This window comes from Anthonomus grandis, chromosome 5 (genome assembly GCF_022605725.1).
Source record: "Anthonomus grandis grandis chromosome 5, icAntGran1.3, whole genome shotgun sequence".
Taxonomy (NCBI): Eukaryota; Metazoa; Arthropoda; class Insecta; order Coleoptera; family Curculionidae; genus Anthonomus; species Anthonomus grandis.
Genome location: NC_065550.1, coordinates 13,760,548 through 13,784,212, shown reverse-complemented (window position 1 = coordinate 13,784,212; position 23,665 = coordinate 13,760,548). Strand labels below are relative to the sequence as shown.

Genomic DNA, 23,665 nt, shown 5'->3' with positions numbered 1-23,665 from the left:
AGGTATATCTTAAGTAATCTGAATATTAAAACCAGTTGGCATAATAACAGCAAGTTACAGGATTTATATAAGAAAGTTGCCTTTCTTATACTATATTACTAAAACTTACATGTGGCTTCAGTAAGAATGTCTGTTGACTTGTTAGGCAAACATTCATTTTTTGGTACAGTTACTTCTCCTAATTTAAAGCATGTGCATAAATAAGACGTTGATAAAATATTTAAGTTATATCTGCAAAATTTTAAACTTAGTTCCAATATATTAAAGCAATTATTTAGGTACTTACTTTTTTGACACAAAGTAAACAGATACAATGATTATTATTAAAAATAACAATAATGAACAACTCAAGAAAATCTCTGGAAAAAATGATCTCTTTGAATCAGTATAAGGCTTATCTGAAAATAATAGTATAAGATTTTTTATAAACTAACTTTTCTAGGCAATTACTTTCTGTATCTTTTATAATATAATTACTTCTAACCAATCCAGCAAATTTGTAAATCCAAATAAAACTTATTACATAATTTTCATTGTGGCTTATAGGATATTTTGTATTATTGTTTTGAATAGATCGGCAATTTTTAGATTTTTGTTCGTATTCACAACTACAAATAAGAGTCCAATCATTGGCAATAGAGGCTCCTTCGTAGATGTTATCGTTAGCTTTATGATAGGTTTCTAGCTCTGCTCTAAATTGTATTAAATTATCTTTGCAAGATCGACATTGCTAAAAATAAACATTAAATCAAAGGCAATAAATAATATTAATTTTTTTGCAAAATATATAGTAAATATCTTATTTCCATATGCTAATAATACTAAGTTATAAAAATATATTTTTTCGAAAATCTATTAATTATATAATTTCCTAAAAAAAAATTGTCTTATTGACTTAAATACAAAAATGCGACGCTTAAAGTTACTGTTGCTGCTTAGGCGAAAAATACAGAACAATAGTGTAATTTTTTATATTGTCTTCTTCACGAGCTCATATTTCAATTTTATTTATCATTTTTAATAGAAGTGATAATTATAAAATGAAATTTTAAATATAATGAAGACACATTCATTTAAGTCATATGTATTAAATAAATACTTACTCCTATAAGAATATACAAGAATCTGTAAAAATCCCGGTCGTATTTTGTTTCATTAAAATCAAAATGGATGACATTCTGTTCCTTCTTGATATTAACGGTATCGTTGGGTATTGGTGGAGGACTCATTATGGAAATAGTAGGATTTTCTTTTGAATGTTGTTGTTTAAAATTTATTGAAACTAATGTAACGGTAAATTCTTCTGGTAATGGCAAGTTTTTAATCTAAAATAAATTATATTATTATATGATTCAACCTTATTTTTCACTATTTAATTTATTTATTTCCATGAATTAGCGAAATGTTAATGTTTTCCGAAAAATGAGAATGTCTTTATCTGACTTATGAAAATGACCTTATAGAAATAGCTGAAATAAATGATAATTTTTAATACATCTGTACTAAATACGGTTGTGTATTGTAAATAATTCATTTAGGAAGATAATTGATTTATTAGGATTGCAGATATTTTTGTGTTGCCAAGTTACGATCTTCATCACTTTGCTAACACATTAGCTTCTATCCTAATCGTCTTTGCTGCGTTTTTTTCGTTTAAGTACCCAACCTGACTATTTACTATTAAATATGGTTACTTTGCATTATTTGTATGAAGTGCTATCCACAACTTCCAACTTCAATCGCAGGGTCACGTTGTCCAATTCTTTAGACGGACCTATGCCTGTCTCAGTTCTTTAATATCCTCGATATCAATTTTAAATAGCGTTTATCTATTGTGATTTACTTTTAAACTGCGTTCAGGATTTAGTTATAGGAACGGCTCAGCCCTCTCAAGAGCCTCGGCTCGTGACTCAAGGTCTATTGACTACATAACGTTAAGTTGACTACAAAAGGTTAAAGAGATAATGACAATGTTTAATCAATTTCTTGATTCCCCAGCAATCCGCCGCATGTAGCCGTCTTCCCTATGTTCAAATTAAGTTGAACTCTAGTTAATAAAGGCGGAGTAGGGGAAACTTATTTCCGCACTCAAGACCCTCGTTGGCTAAGCCCGTATATGTGTTATAGAAAATACAAAATAAAAATAAAATACAAAGTCAAAGCCACAAAAAATGTGTAATTATAGGATTAGACATTTTTTGCCCTCTATTAGGAAATCAGATCTAAAAATAAAGGAAAAAATTATAAACGTAAATCGTAATACGATATCATTAGATCCACTATCACATAGTTAGTCCACTAAGCTACACTGACCATGTCGCTAAATATTATTTAAGGTGAAAATTCATTGTTATTGACACCAGAAATAAATCAAGCTTAATACCCTTGGTGTAGATCAACATTACCAGTTCAATATTATCCTGTATTATATCAGTGAAATATTGAGAGGACAACAAATGGTTTGCAAAAGGAGACTTTGTATCCACCTCATTAGAATTTTTGAATTAATTATAATAACTCATGTGTTGATGAACCCTGTACATGAATTAGATTCGAATCTTAATGTGTCTCACAGCACTCATCTAGTAAACCCCTGATTTTGAAAAGGGGCCCTTTTTATATGTACTATTAATGAAGTGTGTAGATAAAGTGTTTTTAGGAAGGTTAAAGGAATTTTTAACTGAAATTGAAAAAGTCGAGTTTTTTAAAATGTTTGTCCATTGTAGAAAAATTTTATCAAAATAACTATATGAATAAAAATTCTTCTTTTTATTATTATGGTTATTAAGAAAAATCTATATTGTTGTGAATAATTTATAATTAGTTACTTATTTTGTTGGATATTACGTCACTTTTACAGTAAATATCAATTTCTGTTTCAGTTTAAGGTAGAGGGTGTCCGTCGGTAGTACCCAAAATTACCGCTTTTTGGCATAAGTAAGTATTGAAATATGTATGTTAAGTTCTTTCAAATGTACTTAAGTTTCACAATAAGCATTAACAATACCATTGAAGGAAATTACAATAGGTTTTCTTTCAACTAGTTTTAATCCCCATATCTTTTAATTGGTTAGCCAGCGGTCGGTATTTTTTATGTTTTTCATTATATGCCTTACCTATGTTTTAATCAATTTTGGGGCACTGTGAAATTACTAATTGTAAGCCTTGGACCTTTTTGTCTAGAATTATTAGATCTGGCTTATTGTGTACTTATTATTTTATATCGATTTATCTTAGTAAACTCTCGTTTTCAACCATTGCTTGGGGTTCATGTTTATATGGTGGTATTTTATCATTTTATCATTTAGCCCTAGTTGCTCAAGAATTGTAAGGTATAACGAGGGGTATAATCTATATATAGATGAAACGAAACTAGAAAGATTGCACGTGTATATAATATATCACATATATATATATATATATATATATATATATATATATATATATATATATATATATATATATATATATATGATATATTATATACACCTGCAATCTTTCTAGTTTCGTTTGACGTCTCTAATCTATTCCCAAGTATCCCCCCCCCTCCCCCAGATGATTGTATAATGTATATCGTTGGTAAGAGATCTTCTTAACGAGTGTGCTAGTATGTCTCAAATTTATATTGTCATCTATATCTTTTAGTTGAGTTAGTTCTACGATAGATAGAATAGAATACTAGACTACTAGAATAGATCTTTTTACCAACAAAATACGGGCGTCGCAATAGGTTCAAGCTTACCTCCTCTGGCAGGTTTTTATGTCAAATTTGGAACATACAATTAAGAACAGCCCTTTTTTCACCACATCTTCTTGATCAAAAGATACGTGAATGATGTTTTTGCCATTTTTCAAGGGGATAAAGATGAGTTAAACACTTTTATAACCTGTTTAAATGCCCTACACCCTTCAATAACGTTCACTTTTAAAATAGAGGGAAATAAATCACTAGCTGTTTTTGATCTTAATTTAAAATGCTTCAACAATAAAAATAGACTTTCGATATATCGTAAACCGATAAGTATTGTCCGCATCATCCTTTATAATTCCAATCACCCCATATCTAGAAACGTGCTTCTTGTTTTTTTTTTCAGACTTTTCTCAGCCCTCCTGGAAAAAACAGAATTCATCTCTGAGTTAAAGATCATTAAACAAATTGCAAGTAACATTTTTCACCTAAACTTATAAATAAAATTTATAACAATCATTTAAATAAATCTCTTAACAAAAATTTATTTGTGTTTAGAGAACATAAAGAAACCAAATATGATTCACTGCCTTTTTGGGGTCCGATATCGCATAAATTAAAAAACATTGTAAGCTCTCATCTTATTAATATCAGTTTTAAAATCAAAGATACCCTAAAAACTTCTTCAGTGATTGTGTTTTACATCGGACAGGTAGAAAATTCTCCACTCGTGTTACGGAACATTGTAAAGAGATTGAAAAGGCTAAAAAACGCAGTCTTTGCCCTTTAAATATAAAATCTAATAGGCTCGTTCAGTTAAATTTCCATAAACAATTTTATTCACCTTTTTATGAAGTATTATCTACACATACCACATAAAAAAAATTTCAGCTTGATTGAATAAAAATTAAAAAAGTTACACGTTTTTAAATATAAAAAAATATTTCCCGCGTCGGAAATTTACCGCTGTGACGTCATAGCATCTCTCGAGTCTAGACTGGCCAAGCAGAGGCAGGCATGCATACGTTTAGAATAGTTTAGATTCAGAATAATTTTAATTTTATCTGCAGCATTGCAAAGTAAATTAGTGCTGTGCCCTTTTGTGTTATTTTATAGAGTAGTTATTGTAACTTTGTCATAAAAAATGTGCGATATGGATTATGTTAAGGCAGATTCCTCCAATATGCCGGAAGCAGATATTATTATGGTAATGAACTATTTCAATAATAATCGAGACTTTATCAGGGGTATTAAAATGCAGCAGTAAGTGTTTTATACATTATAATATAGTATTGTAGTAAAATATAAGTAATTGTAGTAAATATAATTTTCTTTTATAATTAAATGTGGAAAAATTTCGGCCATCCTTCCCTACAGTATAATGTATTAAATATAACATTATACATTTTATAATGTAATACTAAATTTCTGTTGATCGTGTCCAGGTTATTTCCTTCTATTTTTAAAATGTAATAAAATAAATGCAAATCTTATTATATTCGATGGCTTTTTTTTTTAGTTTTCTTATAATATTCTGAAAAAATTTTTAAGGAGTTAATAATATAATTATTCTATCCGAGTGTAGTTTTAATAAGGTTTATTTTATGCATGCCTATTACTAAAATTAAAATAAAAAATACAACATTCTCCCCATTTGCATAGTCTTTTGTATTGTTTTCGGTCTGCCCGTCAACATTATGGAGACAATGCTGTGGGTTATGTTCAACTTAAACGTACTAATAATAAATGCTATTTAAAATCCAATGTTACCTCAGAACATAAAATAAAGGCGAAAAACTATAATGTATCTTGTGTAATCGATGAATTGCAAAAAACAGTTGTTGAGGTAAATTGTCATGATTGTCCGGCATCGGAGGGAGGTTGCAAACATGCAGTGGCATTTTTAATGTGGGTACCACCGTAGGAGCGAAGAGCCGTCTCCAACTGACAAAGTTTGTTATTGGAAGAGATCAATTTTAGCTGCAGCTTTAAGTACAAAAAAATTTATAACCACCGAAAACTTTGGCGCCAAAAAATCTATATCTTCGAATAATAATTTTTTAAATGATTACATTCTTGAAGCAAGAAAAAGGAAAATTGAAAATAGAACTATGAGGCATCTGGAAGTCTCTACTCTCAGGACAGTGTAGGATTTAGAGAGAGGCGTGTCCTCTCCCCAACTCTTTTCACGGATGAATTTCCTTTCCACATCGCTGCACACATCTAGTTTATAAGCCTATAGAATAGTAGTTTGCTGTCAGTTTACACTTGATAACGGTTGGAAATACTTACCAACCGAAATGTCGTGTTACATTAAATAAATGAGACAATGCAAGTTCGTCAAGATGTTTTCACTGTACCATTGTCTACCACCTTCAAAAACAATTTCAATTTTTGTTAGCTGGCATCTTGTGGAAAGCATGTCAAGAATAAAATATGAGTGACTAGGTATCCCACTATATAGTTTCGGATTTTTCTCTATGAGAAAAATAATCCGCTTTTCTACATTTTTCTTATTATTAAATTCTTTTTCAGCTTCTTCCGATGAAGTACAGTCATCAGATGTTGGTTTGTAGGACGTCGTATATTCTGAACTCGAGCTGGGCGAATAGCTTGTTTTCGTTATATCTTTTGGTGTTATTTGCTTCTGTTTTCCCTTAGTTGCTACTTTTAATATGTTACACTCAACATATTTTGATCTCATTGTGGCCTTAATATTAACTTGAACACTTCTCTTATTTACCTGTCGATCTTCCGCCTGGGCATTTTCAGAACTACTTTCTAGTCCGATTTGCGAATATTTATACTAGATTCGCTGCTTGACGATGAAAATCGAGTTTTCTTTGTACTTGTAGATGCATCTTCTAAACATCTTTGTCGCTGTCTCTTAAGAAAAACGTAAATAATTTGTGTGTAAATAATTAACGTGTAAATAAAAAACGTGTAAATAATTTTAATACCTTTCGTAATTTAACACCTTAAAAATTAGTTTTAATCTATATCTTATAAGTTTCTTTAGTTCTTTTATAGTATCCCTGTATGATGATGGACATCTTTTATATTCGAAACATGTTGGATTGATGGTTTTTCAAATACTTAGACTTAGGCTGTCGCTTTGGAAGTTGCCCCTTTGGATTTTAATTTCATCTGTTTCATCTGTTTTATATTAAGCGTTGTTCTGGTTCCCATACTGATCTTAAGAAACTGGATTATGGCCGGATCGATTTTGTATAACTAAAGCACTTTTATGTGCCAAGAATGTGGGAGTAAGTCAAGTTTTTTTTGTAGTCGGTTCAGGCTATTGTCAGATTTCTTCTTTTAACTTTTACTTGCCTAGTTATAATGGAGTCAATAGCAAGCAGTTCTTTACATTCGCTAGCTCTTTTTTTACATCTATTATGTTTCCATGCCAAGATTTGATTTCGTTGATTCAGATTTAGGATTTCAGATGTTGGTGCTAAAGATAGATGTTAAAAGCAGGCAAGCATGCAATTGGCCTGTAATTTTTGGCCTCACTGTGATTTTTTTTATCACAAGTTGTCTTGGTTGGTATCGCTTTTAGTTCGGGATAGAATAGTTAACGAAGTAGTGAACTAATCGCGTGTGAGAGCACGGGGAACGGACCTGCAAGTTCCCAATATGGCAGGCTCCTGTGCCGTAAGTATAATCTGTTCATTTGCAGAAATTTAAGGTTTTTTGAGATAACTACCGGATGGATCGAAACTCACCGAAGTGAATACATATTTTTTCTTTCATGAACTTCCAAAAAAGTGCAAATCTTTTTTGGCTACGACTCTCTCTTAAGTTGGTGTCATTTGAAACTGTTATCTTAATTATGTTCAATGTTTTTTTCTTTTTTGATAAAGACTATGATATCTGATCTATTGTAAATTATTTCTCAATGAGTTATAACAGTTTTGTCCCAGTAGATTTTTTGCGTTTTCGTTTTCAATACATTCTTTGTAGTTTTCTTTAATATTAATTGGTATATAATTTTTGCCACGTCGCGTCGTCGTGTTGAATTATTATTACTTACTACTAGAGTGTATAGTATTAAAGGATAACTTGTATATAAATGATACTTCAAAATTTATTTATTAACTATGATTTCACATTAGTAAATATTTTTTACTAACGTGATCGTTTCTTATAACAACAGAAACTATTTTTATTGTTATTAATTTTATTGTATCCAACGCCTTGCAAAGCTTGCTTCAAGAGAGAATTTGAAGAAAATTTAATTATATGCATCTGTTCTATACATTTTAAATATATACCTTATAATTTCTGACCTTATTATTTTCTGAATAATAAAGGATCTAAAAAGAAAATTTAATATAATTTTCTTTTTCTTATGTGAAAATAATATTCGGATGTAAAGAATTAACGAATTTTAAGAAACCCTCTTATTTTCTCATCAATTTCAATCTGCTTTTGGAAACCATTAGTTCTCTTGTCAACATTTCACTAGGTTTGACTTCCGATTCGATTATTTTTTTTTAATTTGGAAATTTAAATTTTATTTTCCATCCCATTGTTGTAACCTAACATTATTATTTTGTGTATTTGATTTTAGGATATGTTGTTCGTTTAGCAGTATTTTTTTAAATGCTATTAGTTTTTAAGCCTTAAACATTGTATTTTTATTAGAAGATAGGGTCTAGGGCTAGGTGTATTTGATTGATTGTGTTTACGTTTGTGGTTTGTTTCCTTTATTTTTAGATCTGATTATGATTAAGTGTGAAACATGTATAATCTACACAAATACATTTTTTGTGACTTTGACTTGACGTTTTTATGTTTATTTTGTATTTTTCCGAGTCACTTAGAGAACATGGACTATTTTAGCGAATATTTTATATATTTGTAGTTGTTTTTAATATATGTAATATTTTACTAATGATTTTAAACTAAAAACTTACAGTTTTTGAATAGGAAGGTTGGTAATTTGCCGGAGAGATTAATTCATACTTTTCAACATATTTTTTCTTCTTTTGCTTTTTATAAATTTCAATATTAAAATGTGTTAAAGTTCCATTTACGTGATTTGGATGATACCATGTCAATTCCAGAAAATTTTCTTCAGTCCATTTGTTTATTATTGAACGAGGAGGGCCTGGTTCTTAAATGAAAATTTAAATATATTTTTAAAGAAAATTTGATTTTTGATAATAAATTACATACCTTCAATAACAGCTAGAGTCTTTAACGTTGCTTTTAAACTTGGCAATGAGTTGCCTTTATTATATGCAGATATCTACAAAGGCAAAAATATTTATATAAATATTTTTTAAATAGGTATAAAAGCAAATCAAAAAACGTGGTCTTAATTTAAGATCTTTATGTATAATCAAATGCATTAACTAAGAAAATGGGCTATTTAATAAATATTTTAAAGAATTAACTAACGAAAATTATTTTTAGGAATATTTTAATATGAATTTCGCTCAAAAGTAGATTTCTCCAGTTGATATTAACATGTTCGAGTTGCGCATGACTCTTCATACAAGGTGATTATTAACCTATACGCATAAACTTGAAAAATATATTGCTGATGACGAATAGGTTATGACTAATAATGTGAAAAAAATGTAATAAAGTATTATTAGATTCTGAAATAATCAACTTTTTCAGGTGGAATTTTGTTTATAAACTAACAAGTAAATAAGTTCAAATGATGTTTGTTATTTTTAGTAGTACTTTGTTTTTTTCATGTGATTAAAATTAAAATTATGCCGCCTAATTTTAATTTTGTAACTCAAACTTTACCATAAACATTTTAGTTACGGATGAAGCAATTTTTACACGCAATGGTATTCACAATTTTCACGATGCGCATTATTGGGCAATAGAAAATCTGCCTGTTATTCGGTAAACACAATTTCAACCAGTGGAGGTTTGTAGATTTTTAATTTGGGGAGTGCAAGTAAGTAAATGGTAATATGAAATTAAGGATAAAAAGATACGTCGTAAGCAATTTGCCGGAGGTTAAAAAAACTAAAGATTCCGGGCCCAAATTCTTAACCGAAAGTCACTAAAAAAAACTATTGGAGCATTATCCTCTTAAAAATGGCTTTATACCGAGTAGATAGAATTTATTGATTTTTTTCAGGGAGGGTTCCATTATCAGGGAGATTTGGGATCAGGGAGGTTCCATGATAAAGTCGGGTAAAGCCGAATGTAGAAAAAAGAAAGTAGTTAAAGAAGAAAAACTACAAAATCAGATTTTTTATTCATATAAAATCAATTCTTCTTTTTTTTAGACAGCAAATACTTCAATCACTTTATTATTAAAATGTAAAGTACAAGTATATCAAGAATATTAAGTCTATCCTGAGCTCCTTAAAAAATACTTATATCCTTTTAGAGTTAAAATATCAAAATATTGCAGTATTCTTTTAAAATATTCAATTCAATTTTAATTCAATATATTGTCGTTTATATTATATGTCGCTTGTTAAAATATAATAAATAAATTTTATGAATTCGAATTTCTTGTACGTATTTTTCAAAATTTGCTACAAACGTATATATATTTCGACTTGTGTTGATGGAGAGCTTCTAAAAGAAAATTCAAATTACCTGAATTTAGATTACCTACGTATAAATCTATTTGATGATGACATTATTTTACCATCACTACCCTCTTGTATATTTCTTTCCAAACATTCAGCATACTACCGTTGATTTTATTTGTAAATCGGGCAAAAGACTTTTGTTTTTAAAGTTTTTCTTCAAAGGACGATGGCCTATTTTCTAAAGTATATTAGTTAGGATTCATTATTAATAGTACCTATTTAACATAAAAAATAAGTCCAACCAAAACGATAATACGAGATCCCCAAAGAAAATAACCTATTTAGGCACTGCTGAACGGACTCATCTGAAAGCTTGCAAACACTTTCAGATCGCATCAAATGCATGAGGCTGCCCGTTGGCATGTCAACCACAGATCTACTCGCCGATCTAATGGCCGACGTGCTTCGCAAGACATCAATCACATCGGGTTTATTCGCTTCGAGACCCGGTGGAAGTAAAGTTAGGCACAAGCCTAACTTTTTTCTCGTTTCTTCACGCTGATGCTTCATCACATTTTACGCAACCAATGCGAGAGCATTTAAATCAAATATTTCCTGAACGATGGATAGGCCGAGGGGACCAGTTGGATGGCCTCCTCGATCACCCGACCTGAATCCGCTCGATTTTTAATTTTGGGGTCACCTAAAAACATTGGTAGATGTAACCGAAGTGACAGTGAACAAGAGTTAAGAAATCGGATACATGTTGCCGCCGAGGAAATTCGTCTACATCCTGGTTTAGACCATGCGTGTCGCAACTCGTGGATGAGGCGAGCTCAATTATGTATTGAAAATCATAGAAGGAACTTTGAACAGTTACTATGATTAAAAAAAGTAGTCTATTTTTCTCAAAGAGACCTCTTAATAATAAAAATTCAGAAATTGGAGGGACCATTGACTTTGTGTCCCTCCAATCTCTGAATTTTTAGTTACTATGATAATTAAATGGTTTGTGTGAAGTTATCCATAAAATGCCAGGCATAAAGTTACCATTCCGCGCGACCGACCTACTATTAGCGTCAGGCCGGATATTTTTAAGAACCTATTTAATTTTTTCTAGAGATTATGAAGGGAAGTGATTATGTGGAAACTATCTAAACTTATGTTAGTGTATACCTAAAAGTGTCCCAATAAACCCTAATATAACAAAACTCATGCACCTGATTTGCATAAAAGTAGGAGGGCACTAAATAATGAACATTCTTGAAAAAATGGGGAGTTTGTAAAAGGGATTTCTCGTTGACCTTCAAGGAGTTATTAAAGTTAATCAATCACATTATTTCCTAATTTGCAAAATGCTGTAAAAATTAATCTTAGGATATATCCTGCGTATTAAAACCAGGTATGCAGTACACTTTGGGTTTGCAGAATTTAAATTCACATCTCCTGAATGTGAATTTGATAAAAAGTTGACTAAATTTGTGAGGCTTATGGTAAGTATGGATTTAATATTTAAAAAGTTTCCAGTAAAAATACTATTAAAATATCTCTTCAATTAAGGATGTTGGTAATATGCAGAAGAAATGACTAGAGTCAAACGTTTAAAGCTTACATTTCATAACTCGGATTACAACTTATAAAGAAAGACATTACGTTCAGGCATTTGTAAAAAGTAAAGTTCGGGCATTTCTAAAATATTTTTCTGATGTAATCTTTACATACATTAGTGTACAACCTACATATAATCGTAATCTCAACATGATTATTATGATGTGAATTGCATAACAAAAATTAAAGCTTCTCCTAACAAAAAAATATAAGCTGTTGAGGAGGCAGCCGCTTATCGGCGAAAGATAGCAGAGTTGTCATTATTTTGGACAATACGTAATCTTCAATTCCCGAACCTGTATATATAGTATATATATAGAATACAATATACAGATATTTCTTCATTTAAGTTTCAATAAAAAAGGACCGCCAATTAGGATTCCTGAAATGCCCGGCCCATACACTAATCTTTCGAGGACATTGCATTTTAATTGGTGTTTTTAAATGTTTTCTGTTGAGTAACATATTGTAACAAATGCATTGTGATATTCATGAAGAGAAAAGGATGACTTATTAGTATATAAAATATTCTTAATGTTTTTTCTCCGTTCGCACGTTCCATCATTTCTAAATTTCTCTAAAAATGTTTGGGTTGTTTACAGTTTATTATTATTTACTATACTTTAAAATATATGCAAATTTTCCTTTCTTTCTCTTATTCTCAAAAATGTTTTTCCGTATCTACATGAGCAAATTTATGACAATCTAAACATCCGTATTTTTCAAACCTATGGATGATTTTAAAAACCGTACCTCAAAACTATTGATGTATGTAGAGCTAGGAAACTAGTAAGGGACTACTAGGAAGTGTAAAAAACACTGTTTATGAAAGAAGTTCTTCTTCAAAATCTGAAAGAAGTTGTAGTTAAGTTAGTTAGTTAAGTTTAGGTTTAGTAAACTAAACAATTAGTTATAATAAAAGATAAGTAGTTGTTTAGTTTATTAATTTTTTCGTCGACATAGCGTATTTTGTTTGTACCTAAGTTGTACACCGTACTTTAATGGTAAAGAATAAAAAATTTCATGATCAAGATGATTATTTTATTGCACTGGATCCAGGTGTTTTATTTCACATCATAGATGATGAAGAAATTGAAAATATGTCTTCATATTCGGCTTCAGAAAAGGATAGCGACAATGAAAGTTGTACTAAGAATCATGATTTGATGGGTGAGGATACAGAATCTGAGTTTGTATTCTCTGTAACAGGCGAAGAAGATGGTTATTCTAAATGGTATGCTGATATAGTGTGTGTAGCTCAGATAGTGGTAGTACTAAAGGCTGATTTCTAACATATTTCATGAGAAAAAGAATTGCAATTGTTCGTGAAACAATGATATGTACAGAAGATACAGGACAAGATCACAGTTTATTAGAAATTTTGTGAATACTTAACAAATATCTAGAATATGATTATACTTTTATGATCTCTGTATTTGATTACTGTAATTGATGATAGAGATTAGAGATATATATATATACAGGGTGCCTCACGACGAATAGACGCGATCGATATCTCAAAAACTAATCTTTAAAAAAATTTGAAAATTTAGCAACATAGCACAGTCGATGGGGGCCACAGAACTAAAATATTTTGACAGTTGTAATGTTTCCGGTTATACCGGAGTAGGTGTCAACTTCGTTATCTTAAATAGAACACCCTATATATTTTTACATTTTTGGATTCCACGTGAAATTCTAGGTATATTTTGTGTAACCGTTTTTGACATATTTTTAATTTCATGTGAAAAATTTTTCAAAAATTTTGAAAATTTGGCAACATGGCATAGTCGATGAGGGCTACACAACTAAAATATTTTGATAGTTGTAACGTTTCCGGTTATACCGGAAGTAGGTGTCAAGGAAAAATATAGGAAAAATTTAAATATGATATAATTAGCTTTCCAATTGTAGTTATTTTTATATTGATATGTAGGATAATATAATTACTCATTTAAATATTTAAATCGAATTTTTTTATAGTCTTTGTGGTAACTAGAAGTTTAGACAAGTTTACTATTTTCAAATTTTTTTTTATCGAACTAATTTTTATTTACTGCAGTCTTTGGTATACAAACAGAATATGCCCAAGACTATTATTATGATATTACCATTATATATGTTATATATTAACAATGTTATTTACATATTCTATTAGAATTCTTAAAATCTTGGATTTTTATTATCCAGATGATTAAATAATATATTTCTATTTATATAAACTCATACAATAGTAACTTTTGTACCTCTGTAATTTGGATAAACATTATTACTGAAGAAATTTTCTTTTTTCCATGACATCTGTGTCAACATTACCCGAGGACATTTTTTAAAGTAGATAAAGTGTAAAACTGTTTAATGGCACAAAGGTTTTTTACTACTTGTTAATTCCAAAAGTTAAATTTCAGGTTATATTCTATACATATTTGCCAATTTAGGAAACTAAGTCAAATTGCACAGTCTGCTTGATTAAAATAGGTTTGTATAAGAAAAATTTGTTTTTTTTTAAGCAAATTCTTTTTATATTTTTTGTTATCTAAACAGGATAGGCCTGTGTTAACAAGTCCTCTGCGCTACCTTTTTTCACAAAAAAATAACTGCTCTTAGTTGGTGCGCTAGCTTTTAAAAGTACTGCGCTAGCCTTCGGTAGATATAAGGTCTCTGCCCTAGCCTTTTGAGACCAAAAATCCAACTGAGGAGGCCAACTTAACTGACCTCTCGTTTATGTCTTATGTCTCGTTATTATTTATTGTATAGAGTTGCTCTCCATGATATTTGTCACTGATGGTACCTATATTACCTGTGTAATTTCCAGGAAGGACAAAAGTACCTATAATAGAATTTAAAGATAACAGCGTATACATTAATACGTGTGGGATGAGGTGTGTGTGCTTCGTGAAAAATCTATACTTAGATGAGTTCTGTAACTACAATTGCGATTCACCAAATCATTCAAGAAGAAATTAGACTCATCTGAAAAATACACATTATATAGGAAATTAGCTTCGATCGCTTCTTCAATCATAATTTCGCAAAATTGCAAGTGACGATCAAAGTCATCTTGTACTAACAGGATCTTAAATCTTTTTTAATATTCGTTGGTCACTTGTACGAGTCACGCCCTTGGTAAACGCCAATTATCCATCTCCGTAAATAAATTTATATTCAGAATTTATTCTTATTTACCTGTTTGCTGATATTTAGCCACCAATTCGTGAACAAATTTTCCAGAAACATGTTTGTCTGCAGACCTAAACAGCACTGCAATTCGATTTATACATTCATTGCTTTAAAATGGAACTCAATCATTTATACCCTTTTTACAACTGAATAGACCTTAACTGACAAATTTATAGGTTCAACAATTTCCAAACATTACAGGCATAAGTCAGAAAACTAGTAATAGTAATGGTGGGAAGATAGTGTCCGGCGAATAAGCATAAAAGTTCTTTTTCGGTACCCTTTGAAACCCTGTCATTAACGCCGCAAATCAACTAACCCTTTTAAACTCTCGGGCTTTTGAAATGTGAAACACGAACACGAGAATCATTTACGCACCAAAACCCACATATTTTCTAAGAGAGCCGATATATTTTCAAACACTATGCAGCAACATATAGACAATTAAAAGTTCTATTTAAGAATGACATATCGACTTAGAGGCTTAAAGATTTGGCTTAAAGAGATGTTTTCTGCATCAAAACATGGTTCAATCCTCAGAAATAAACTTGAAGTGTTTTTGGATTTTACGGAAAAGTTCTTTGCCAACCAATAACCTGTAATGTTTGGCGGCACGTTGTCAATGGGTCGCCTTATATATAGTTCTACATAGGGTGATTTTCTATTTAATTTTATTTTTATATATATTATATTTTTATTTAAGTTTTACAAAATGAGCTAGGAATCAAATTATAATAAATATTTAGGTTGCTAATGATTTGTATCAAATTTCACATTTTTATATAAGCGCATTCAAAAGATAAGAGGGGGAAGAGACAATTACGAGCTGCATTGTATATACAGTGTGGCCCAAATTGGGTGTACACGTATAGGTATCTTGGAAACTATAAGAGATAGAAAATTAGTATTTTTAGGATAACGCATACCTCAATTCAGTTTTTGTTTTCGATGTTTCGGTTTTGAGATCCCATTCTCAACTTCTTTTTTTCTTATGGCGACCATTTTGTTTTGTTGCTAAATTAAAAAGATCTTTTTTGTCCCAAAGATAAAAATCTAGAGGTGTAATATCTGGAGACCTAGTTGGACAATTTACAGCACCGCGGTTCGCGATAAGTTTAATGTTAAATGCTTGCGTTAACAAGTTTTGAACGCCACACTTTACTCCGTATTTGTTTTTCAGGTATTATAGCTCTCACGGCAGGTAATATCTGCTCTTCCAAAAGATTTAAATATCTTTGACCTGTCAGTATTTGGTGATTAATAAAGGGCCCAATAAGGTGTTTATCTAAAAACAATTATAGCATTTTACTTGAAAATAATTTTGTGGAGTCGATAATTAACTTACCGTACATAGCACACCATACATTAAATCCAAATCTTACTTGTAGCCGTGGCTGAAGTGCTGAACGTAAGCCACTTCATGAGGTTTCTCAGTAGCCCAAAAATGACGATTATGCCTGTTGAATACTCTACAGTTCTCCCTTAAACCTTGAGAACAATAGTAGACTTATATAGACTATATAGATTTTTTTAGAAGAAAACCACTCAAAGAAAGATTCTTTGAATGGTAGTCCTTGGTATATTCATATCAGTTGCAGATTTTCGAGTCGATATTTTCGGGTTCGCATTAAAATGGTCTAAAAGGTTTTCATCGCGAGATTCATTGTCCCTTTGATAATTTTTTGGCGTTGGTATTTAAAAACTTCCATGAGTTCTAAGATTCATGACAAGCATAGCGAATAGTCTTGTACATGGCAGTTGTCTCTCAGAATACAATTCCAAATATCTGACGATTGCAAGATTAGTATTCCTATTACATGTAATATAACATTCCAATATGTCAAATTTTTCTTCACTGGTATATCGCATGGCGATTTTTGGAAATTACAATTTGAACGAAACTCACTAAATACAAACGAAAACACCTAGATACGAAAAAACTATTTAACACTAACAAGAACAAGAACAAGAAATGAACAATATAAGAACTACTAAACAAGATAAAAAGTTAAATCAAATAAATAATATTTTGCAGAATTGCCAGTAAATGACGCTAAAGCATTAAACAATAATAATTGCTTATACGACAAATTGCCACCGTAGTCATGGCCTCCGCATTCATGGCCAACTCCGCGAAAAATGAACTTTGTAACTTTTTGACATAAGAATGAAATGTTTTCATAATTCTCAAGTGTTATACATCATTTTTAAGGAAAAAAAAAAGATCTTTTTAATTTAGCAAAAAAACAAAATGACCGCCACAAGAAAAAAAGAAGTTGAGGATGGAATCTCAGATCCGAAACGTCGAAAACAAAAACTGAATTCAGGTATGCATTGTCCTTAAAAAGTTATCCTAATAGTGTTTTTACAGATTTTAAAAATACGTTAAAATAAATAAAATCCCTTTTTCAAAAATCCAACTTTTTGATTTTTTCCAAATATTTGAAAATCGGAAAAAGATGAAATCGTTCTGAAAGCGGCACTTAATTGGTAACTAACCCTACAACTTTTCCCATTTAACCAATTTTCTATCTCTTATAGTTTCCAAGATACCCATACATGTACACCCAATTTGGGCCACACTGTATATGCCCAAATCTACACAAATGTAAAAATAAATAATATACGTACATACCTCGACTCTGTAAACAAATTGTTCCTTCAAATTATTAAACTTTGCGCAGTGATATTCAGGAAAAAGGTAGCATTTATTTATAGAAATGTTTTCTTCCCTTTTTATGTAAGAATCTGATATCCAAAATTCAGTCTCCAAAATAGTAACAAAATAAGATATTAATTCTCCAGTAGGTGGAGAAGGAGGTAACCAACGTACAGCAATGTAATTACTGCTTTTTTCATAACATTGCAAAGCCGATATTTGGTTGGGCCCTGGAAGCAAAATATCAAATTAAGTTGGTTAATATTGCTTAAGTAGTTTCTAACTTACGAGACTCCTTTGTTTGAAAACTAGCTGTTTTAATCCGTTTTGAAAATTCTCTATCACCTCTATAAAAACGCAGAGAGGCGGTATAATTGCAGTAAGGTTCTAAACCACCTATTGTTATGGTACTTTTCGTTTCTAGTCTAATAGGATCAGGAAATCTTTTTGAATTTGAACACCAACTGTTCACACTCGTATAACTGATAGAAACCGATAAAATACCTGTCCTTTTCGTGCAATCAGGAAATCCGAAAGTGACTTCCGTTTCGCCAGGAGTTATTCTATTTATTGTTACCTCATCTGCTGTTATTTTATCTAAAATATGGAAAGGGTAACTTGAGAAAAAGCTGTAGGTGTTGTGTATATTAAAATATTGTTAAAAGGTCATATTCTTATATAAATGCATGGAATAATTAAAAGATAATAATTAATTTAAAGGAATAACTAATTAATTTAAAACTTTTTTTTTTAATGTACTTTAGTTATTTAAATATAATAATAGCAGGGTTTCAGGAATATATAGAGTTTTAAAGTTACTTCGACACTATTACTAACTTCATTATTATGGGAGCTACAAAGTAGGTTAAATAGGTAAACTAATAGTATTTTTCCCATTGATTACGATAATGAAAATGAAATAAAATTCGAACCACGTATTCGCCAGTTGTTAAGAAAATATATTTTTTAATGGGGCTGAATAAAGTAAATTGAATTCTAAATCAAAGTTATTATATGACCTAAACTTAAAAATAACTAAGAAATTGAATGTTTTTCTAAAATGCCAAGGTGGCTCTAATTTCATATACAATGGTCATTTGTTTTATAAATGTCACCACGATTAAAGTGACAATTTTGATGTTTCTTAGCTCTAAGGGGGTGCATTTTAAGACACATATTTATAGGAAAAAAGTCCTATTTTAACTCCAACAATACGCTCTTAACATAATTTGCACCGAATTTTGTAACATCCTGTATAGCTTTTTAAAAATTAGATTTTTAAGCAGATATTATCATGCTTATCATAAACTATATAAAATATCTTCCATATTTCCATGATTTTTTTTTTTATTTTCGACCTTTGCTTATTTTAGGATCCAAATGATAAACTTTGCAACTTAGATCAAACCCAGCTTTTTATATACACTTCTGACAATATATCGGAAAAAAAATATTATCAATTAAAAAGTTACCAGAATCGATATTTGGAGTTTACAGTCGATCACTTAGATCCGAAGACAATTTACAGATTTGGCTTATTAAATCTAAATGGAATGATAGATTTGGGCTCTTTTTCAACGACTGAAGCAAGTGAGTAATTAGTATTTGGGTTTGAGATGTTCAACTCTTGTTGAAAGTAGATCTATTGTCTATCTATTTAAATCATCTAAAAAATTACGAAGTCTGACAGTCAACATTTCGACGTGCCGCTCACCAGTCAATGCGCCTTAATAAAATATAGGACCTACAATTCTTGAGCCCATTGAACACACCAAAACTCTTGCCTTCAACACATTAAAGCATCCCTGCGGATTACAAGTATGAAATTCATCGGTTTTCTTGACTCTAATAATGGTTGTTTTTCCTATTTGACAAACCTCTGTTGGAGTAATTTTATTTATCGCTCCAAAGAATTAAGCGCCAAAAATTAGCATTAACCCTCACTTGATAAGTAAGCCATAGACAAAACTGAATGGGTCTTTCTTGACTTGCAGGCACTATGTATGTCTGTGTCTATAGGGCACGATCTTATGCTTTTCTCAGAATGATTTCTAAATATATTCCAAAAACGATAATGAAGACTTATTCCACTTTCTTGCACTAATTAAGTAAGTTAGTCGGATGAGCTTCAAAGTAAGCTAAGACATTAACTTCAGTTGCTTCACATATTCTGAATTGTTTCTTAAAAAATAATATTTTTTAAAAAATATATTTTTTAATGGGGCTGAATAAAGTAAATTGAATTCTAAATCAAAGTTGTTATATGACCTAAACTTAAAAATAACTAAGAAATTGAATGTTTTTCTAAAATGCCAAGGTGGCTCTAATTTCATATACAATGGTCATTTGTTTTATAAATGTCACCACGATTAAAGTGACAATTTTGATGTTTCTTAAGTAAATAACTTAAGGTTTGTGTGTTTTAGGAGAAAATGCCTTTCACGCATCGAAAAAATAGTCATCAAGCTCGTGAACGTTATAGTGATTTATTTATCATGCGTAACTTACCAGACCGAAGGTACTTTTTGCTTTTATATCGTAAACTTAGATCAAATGTTAATGTATTTAAAAATACTAGAACCAAGAAACAATTCAGAATATGTGAAGCAACTGAAGTTAATGTCTTAGCTTACTTTGAAGCTCATCCGACTAACTTACTTAATTAGTGCAAGAAAGTGGAATAAGTCTTCATTATCGTTTTTGGAATATATTTAGAAATCATTCTGAGAAAAGCATAAGATCGTGCCCTATAGACACAGACATACATAGTGCCTGCAAGTCAAGAAAGACCCATTCAGTTTTGTCTATGGCTTACTTATCAAGTGAGGGTTAATGCTAATTTTTGGCGCTTAATTCTTTGGAGCGATAAATAAAATTACTCCAACAGAGGTTTGTCAAATAGGAAAAACAACCATTATTAGAGTCAAGAAAACCGATGAATTTCATACTTGTAATCCGCAGGGATGCTTTAATGTGTTGAAGGCAAGAGTTTTGGTGTGTTCAATGGGCTCAAGAATTGTAGGTCCTATATTTTATTAAGGCGCATTGACTGGTGAGCGGCACGTCGAAATGTTGACTGTCAGACTTCGTAATTTTTTAGATGATTTAAATAGATAGACAATAGATCTACTTTCAACTCTTGTTGAAAGTATATAGTCAGTAGATATCAAGCAGAAACTTCATCTTTGAAGTTTCTGCTTGATATCCTATTACACGACCTTTTTGATGGCCGTTTTTTATCAACTAACCTGTCCGTATGCCTCTCATCGATCACATAACATAACGCCTATGGATTTTTTCTTTTGGGGCTATTTAAAAGATAGAACATAGAACAGGCGATATGATACTCTTGAAGATATTTAGTTAAGCATAATTGATGCAATCAAAAATATTGATGGCAGAATCATTGCCTGAGCCACTAGCTACAAGCGGGCTTGGAGCAATAGCATTTGTAAAGCATGTTCTTGAGCATTTAATTTATTTATTTTATTTAAATGTAATAATAAAGTTAAATAAACGATACTGACGTTTGACGATTTGTTAACGACCTTGACGATTTTAAAATATCATCAACTGCTTTATAATTTTAAGTTAAAAGGTTATTTAATAAATTTGTTTAGTTTGTCAATTTACTATCGATTAAGAATTTCGCATTGTGGGTGTTCCATTAAAAAAATTATACTTTTTAACATAGTAGTAGTAGTAGTAGTAAGGGTGGGGCAGCGAGAGCTCGGCAAGTAGGCCTGAGAGGCCGAAAAGGGACAGTTCGACAACCCCAGAATCACCCACCCCTACGCCTCCACTCCCCATACGCGGTCTCCACTGAGTCGGCCCGTCCTTTTAATAAAGGCTTGCACGTTCTCCCAGTCCAGATCTTTAAGATCTTCCCGCTGGAGTGTCGTTGCTTCGAAAATTTTCCTTCTCAGGCGACTCCACCTATCTCAGATATCTAGTATGTGGTATGAAGTTTCCTCCCCTGTACCGCAATTCGGACAGAGTGGGCTTTCTCTTATACCAAGAAGGTGTAGATGCCTGTTTAGACTCTGTGTCCGGTCAGGATTCTCACCAAGTCTTTGCTACTTTGTCGGGTCTTTCTTAGCAGTCGCCTTGCTTTAGAGCCGCCATGGTCTGATATCATTTTCTTGGCCTGTCTACATCCTTGTGTCCTTCTCCAATTCTTCCTTGTTTTTTCTCAGACCCAATTATTAAGTACCTGGAAGATTTGTTTTTTGCTAAGACCGAGACAAGGTTCGGGACCTACGAAGGGGTTAACTCGCGAACGCGGTATTCAATTTTTATTTTATTTTCGCCATTATAACCAGCGGAAAAAATACTACTAGTTTCCTCATTCAACCGATACAATACTCATATATCTACTAAAGACTTTTAAAAATAGGTCTCACAATGGTTTTGTGAAAAACTTAATGGAAAGTTATTCCAAAAACAGAATGCACTTCACATAAATAAAATATGGAAGTAAAAGTATTAAAGCCAGAAAAAAAATATTTAAATTGTCTATACTTTTTATCTATATACAATTTCACTCTATTTAATTTTTTTAAATAGGATGATGCCACTTTAGGTACCTAGGAAAGCTCTTTTAAAAGGAAATTAACGGTGTACTTTTGTTTTTAAAACAAATTAACCCTTGATTTTAAATTTTAAAGAGCTGTTTAGATATAGGAAAATTAAAAACAAAGTACCCCGACGTGAAGGTGATTAATCACTAAAAAACTACCCCAAATTTATATTAGATAAAAAATGCACAGATAAATCGAATTAAAGGTAGGTATTATATTAGCAAAGTGTTCTTTTTTAAAGTAAGTACCCAGTATTTGTGAGTATTTATTTACATCATAATATAGCACTTAACAGAAAATTTAAAAATCGAAAGTAGAAAGTAGTACTAGAAATTCTATGTGAATTTCTAGTACACATAGAATTTTACGTTTATCACAACGTAAAATACGTAGATCAAATAAAAGGATAAATTATTATGTCGTTTGTTCCTGCTATAAGAAGATTTGTTGAATATTCAAATAAAAATGTAAAGGGACTTTTTCAGGAAATAATGAAATATCCCAATTAACAAATTTGATAAATTATACGAAAGAGTACGAAATGAAGCAGTAAAGAAAGAACAACACTCCAGCAGATTATATTTATCAACAAACTCAAATTCAAATGAATTTAAATATTTTTAAAATATTAAAAATATATTTCTGATATCCAAATTAACTATAGGAGAACTTAATCAGTGCCATACCTACGATCTAAGATTTGCATCAAATTGGAGAAACGTATACTTTATAGGTAAATGTAATAAAAAAAAAATTATGAATAAAAAAAGGAAATAAATAAAATGTATACTTTATACTTTATTAGGAATTTACAATCTCAAAACTCATCCTTATAGGCAAGTATAGGCAAATATCTAATCTACAATTTTATAACTAAAAATAAAGTTAGTGATGAAAATCAAAAAAACCATTTTGCAACCTAAAGAAATATGATGAAATATCGATATATTATTAATAATTGAGTTGGTCAATAGATAAATTATATTCTTATGTTTAAATGTCAAAATTTCTTTAAACAACTTTTGACATGTTGCAACAAATGACGTCATGAATTATGTTACAGGATTGTTAAGCAAATAGCACATGTGTATACATTTTTCCTGCAAAAACTAGATAATAAGTTACCCACTGTCTAATAATTTTATTTTACTAGCCAGCATTACATCACTATATTATAGCAGAATTATTAAATATACAAACCCAATTGCTCTATATTTATATATTTGTTTGTTTCGGGACCATATCCAGCAGCATTTTTAGGTTTTATTGTTACGCTATATCCCACATAAAATTCTAAGTTATCGAATGTATAAGAAGTTGTTTGTCCATCAGAAGTATTGAAACTATTTGTTGGACCCCACCGTTGACAAATGATATAGTAAATCTAAAGCATTAAGAATGTTTGTTTATAATGTAATAGCGTTATTGGACA

At 30.7% G+C, this 23,665-nt stretch overlaps 1 protein-coding gene across 1 annotated transcript in view; it reads right to left on the bottom strand.

Moving 5' to 3' along the window:
• Positions 1–23,665, bottom strand: part of LOC126736578 (receptor-type tyrosine-protein phosphatase F-like) — a 134,394-nt gene that overhangs the window by 38,833 nt on the left and 71,896 nt on the right. Inside the window, exons 8-16 of the mRNA XM_050440979.1 lie at positions 23,434–23,617; positions 17,942–18,250; positions 17,630–17,883; positions 8,873–8,945; positions 8,611–8,810; positions 1,104–1,325; positions 451–730; positions 287–398; positions 110–231 (exon numbers count right to left, since the gene is read on the bottom strand). Of these exons, the coding sequence (XP_050296936.1) occupies positions 110–231; positions 287–398; positions 451–730; positions 1,104–1,325; positions 8,611–8,810; positions 8,873–8,945; positions 17,630–17,883; positions 17,942–18,250; positions 23,434–23,617 (1,756 nt within the window). The remainder of the gene's footprint in view (positions 1–109; positions 232–286; positions 399–450; positions 731–1,103; positions 1,326–8,610; positions 8,811–8,872; positions 8,946–17,629; positions 17,884–17,941; positions 18,251–23,433; positions 23,618–23,665) is intronic.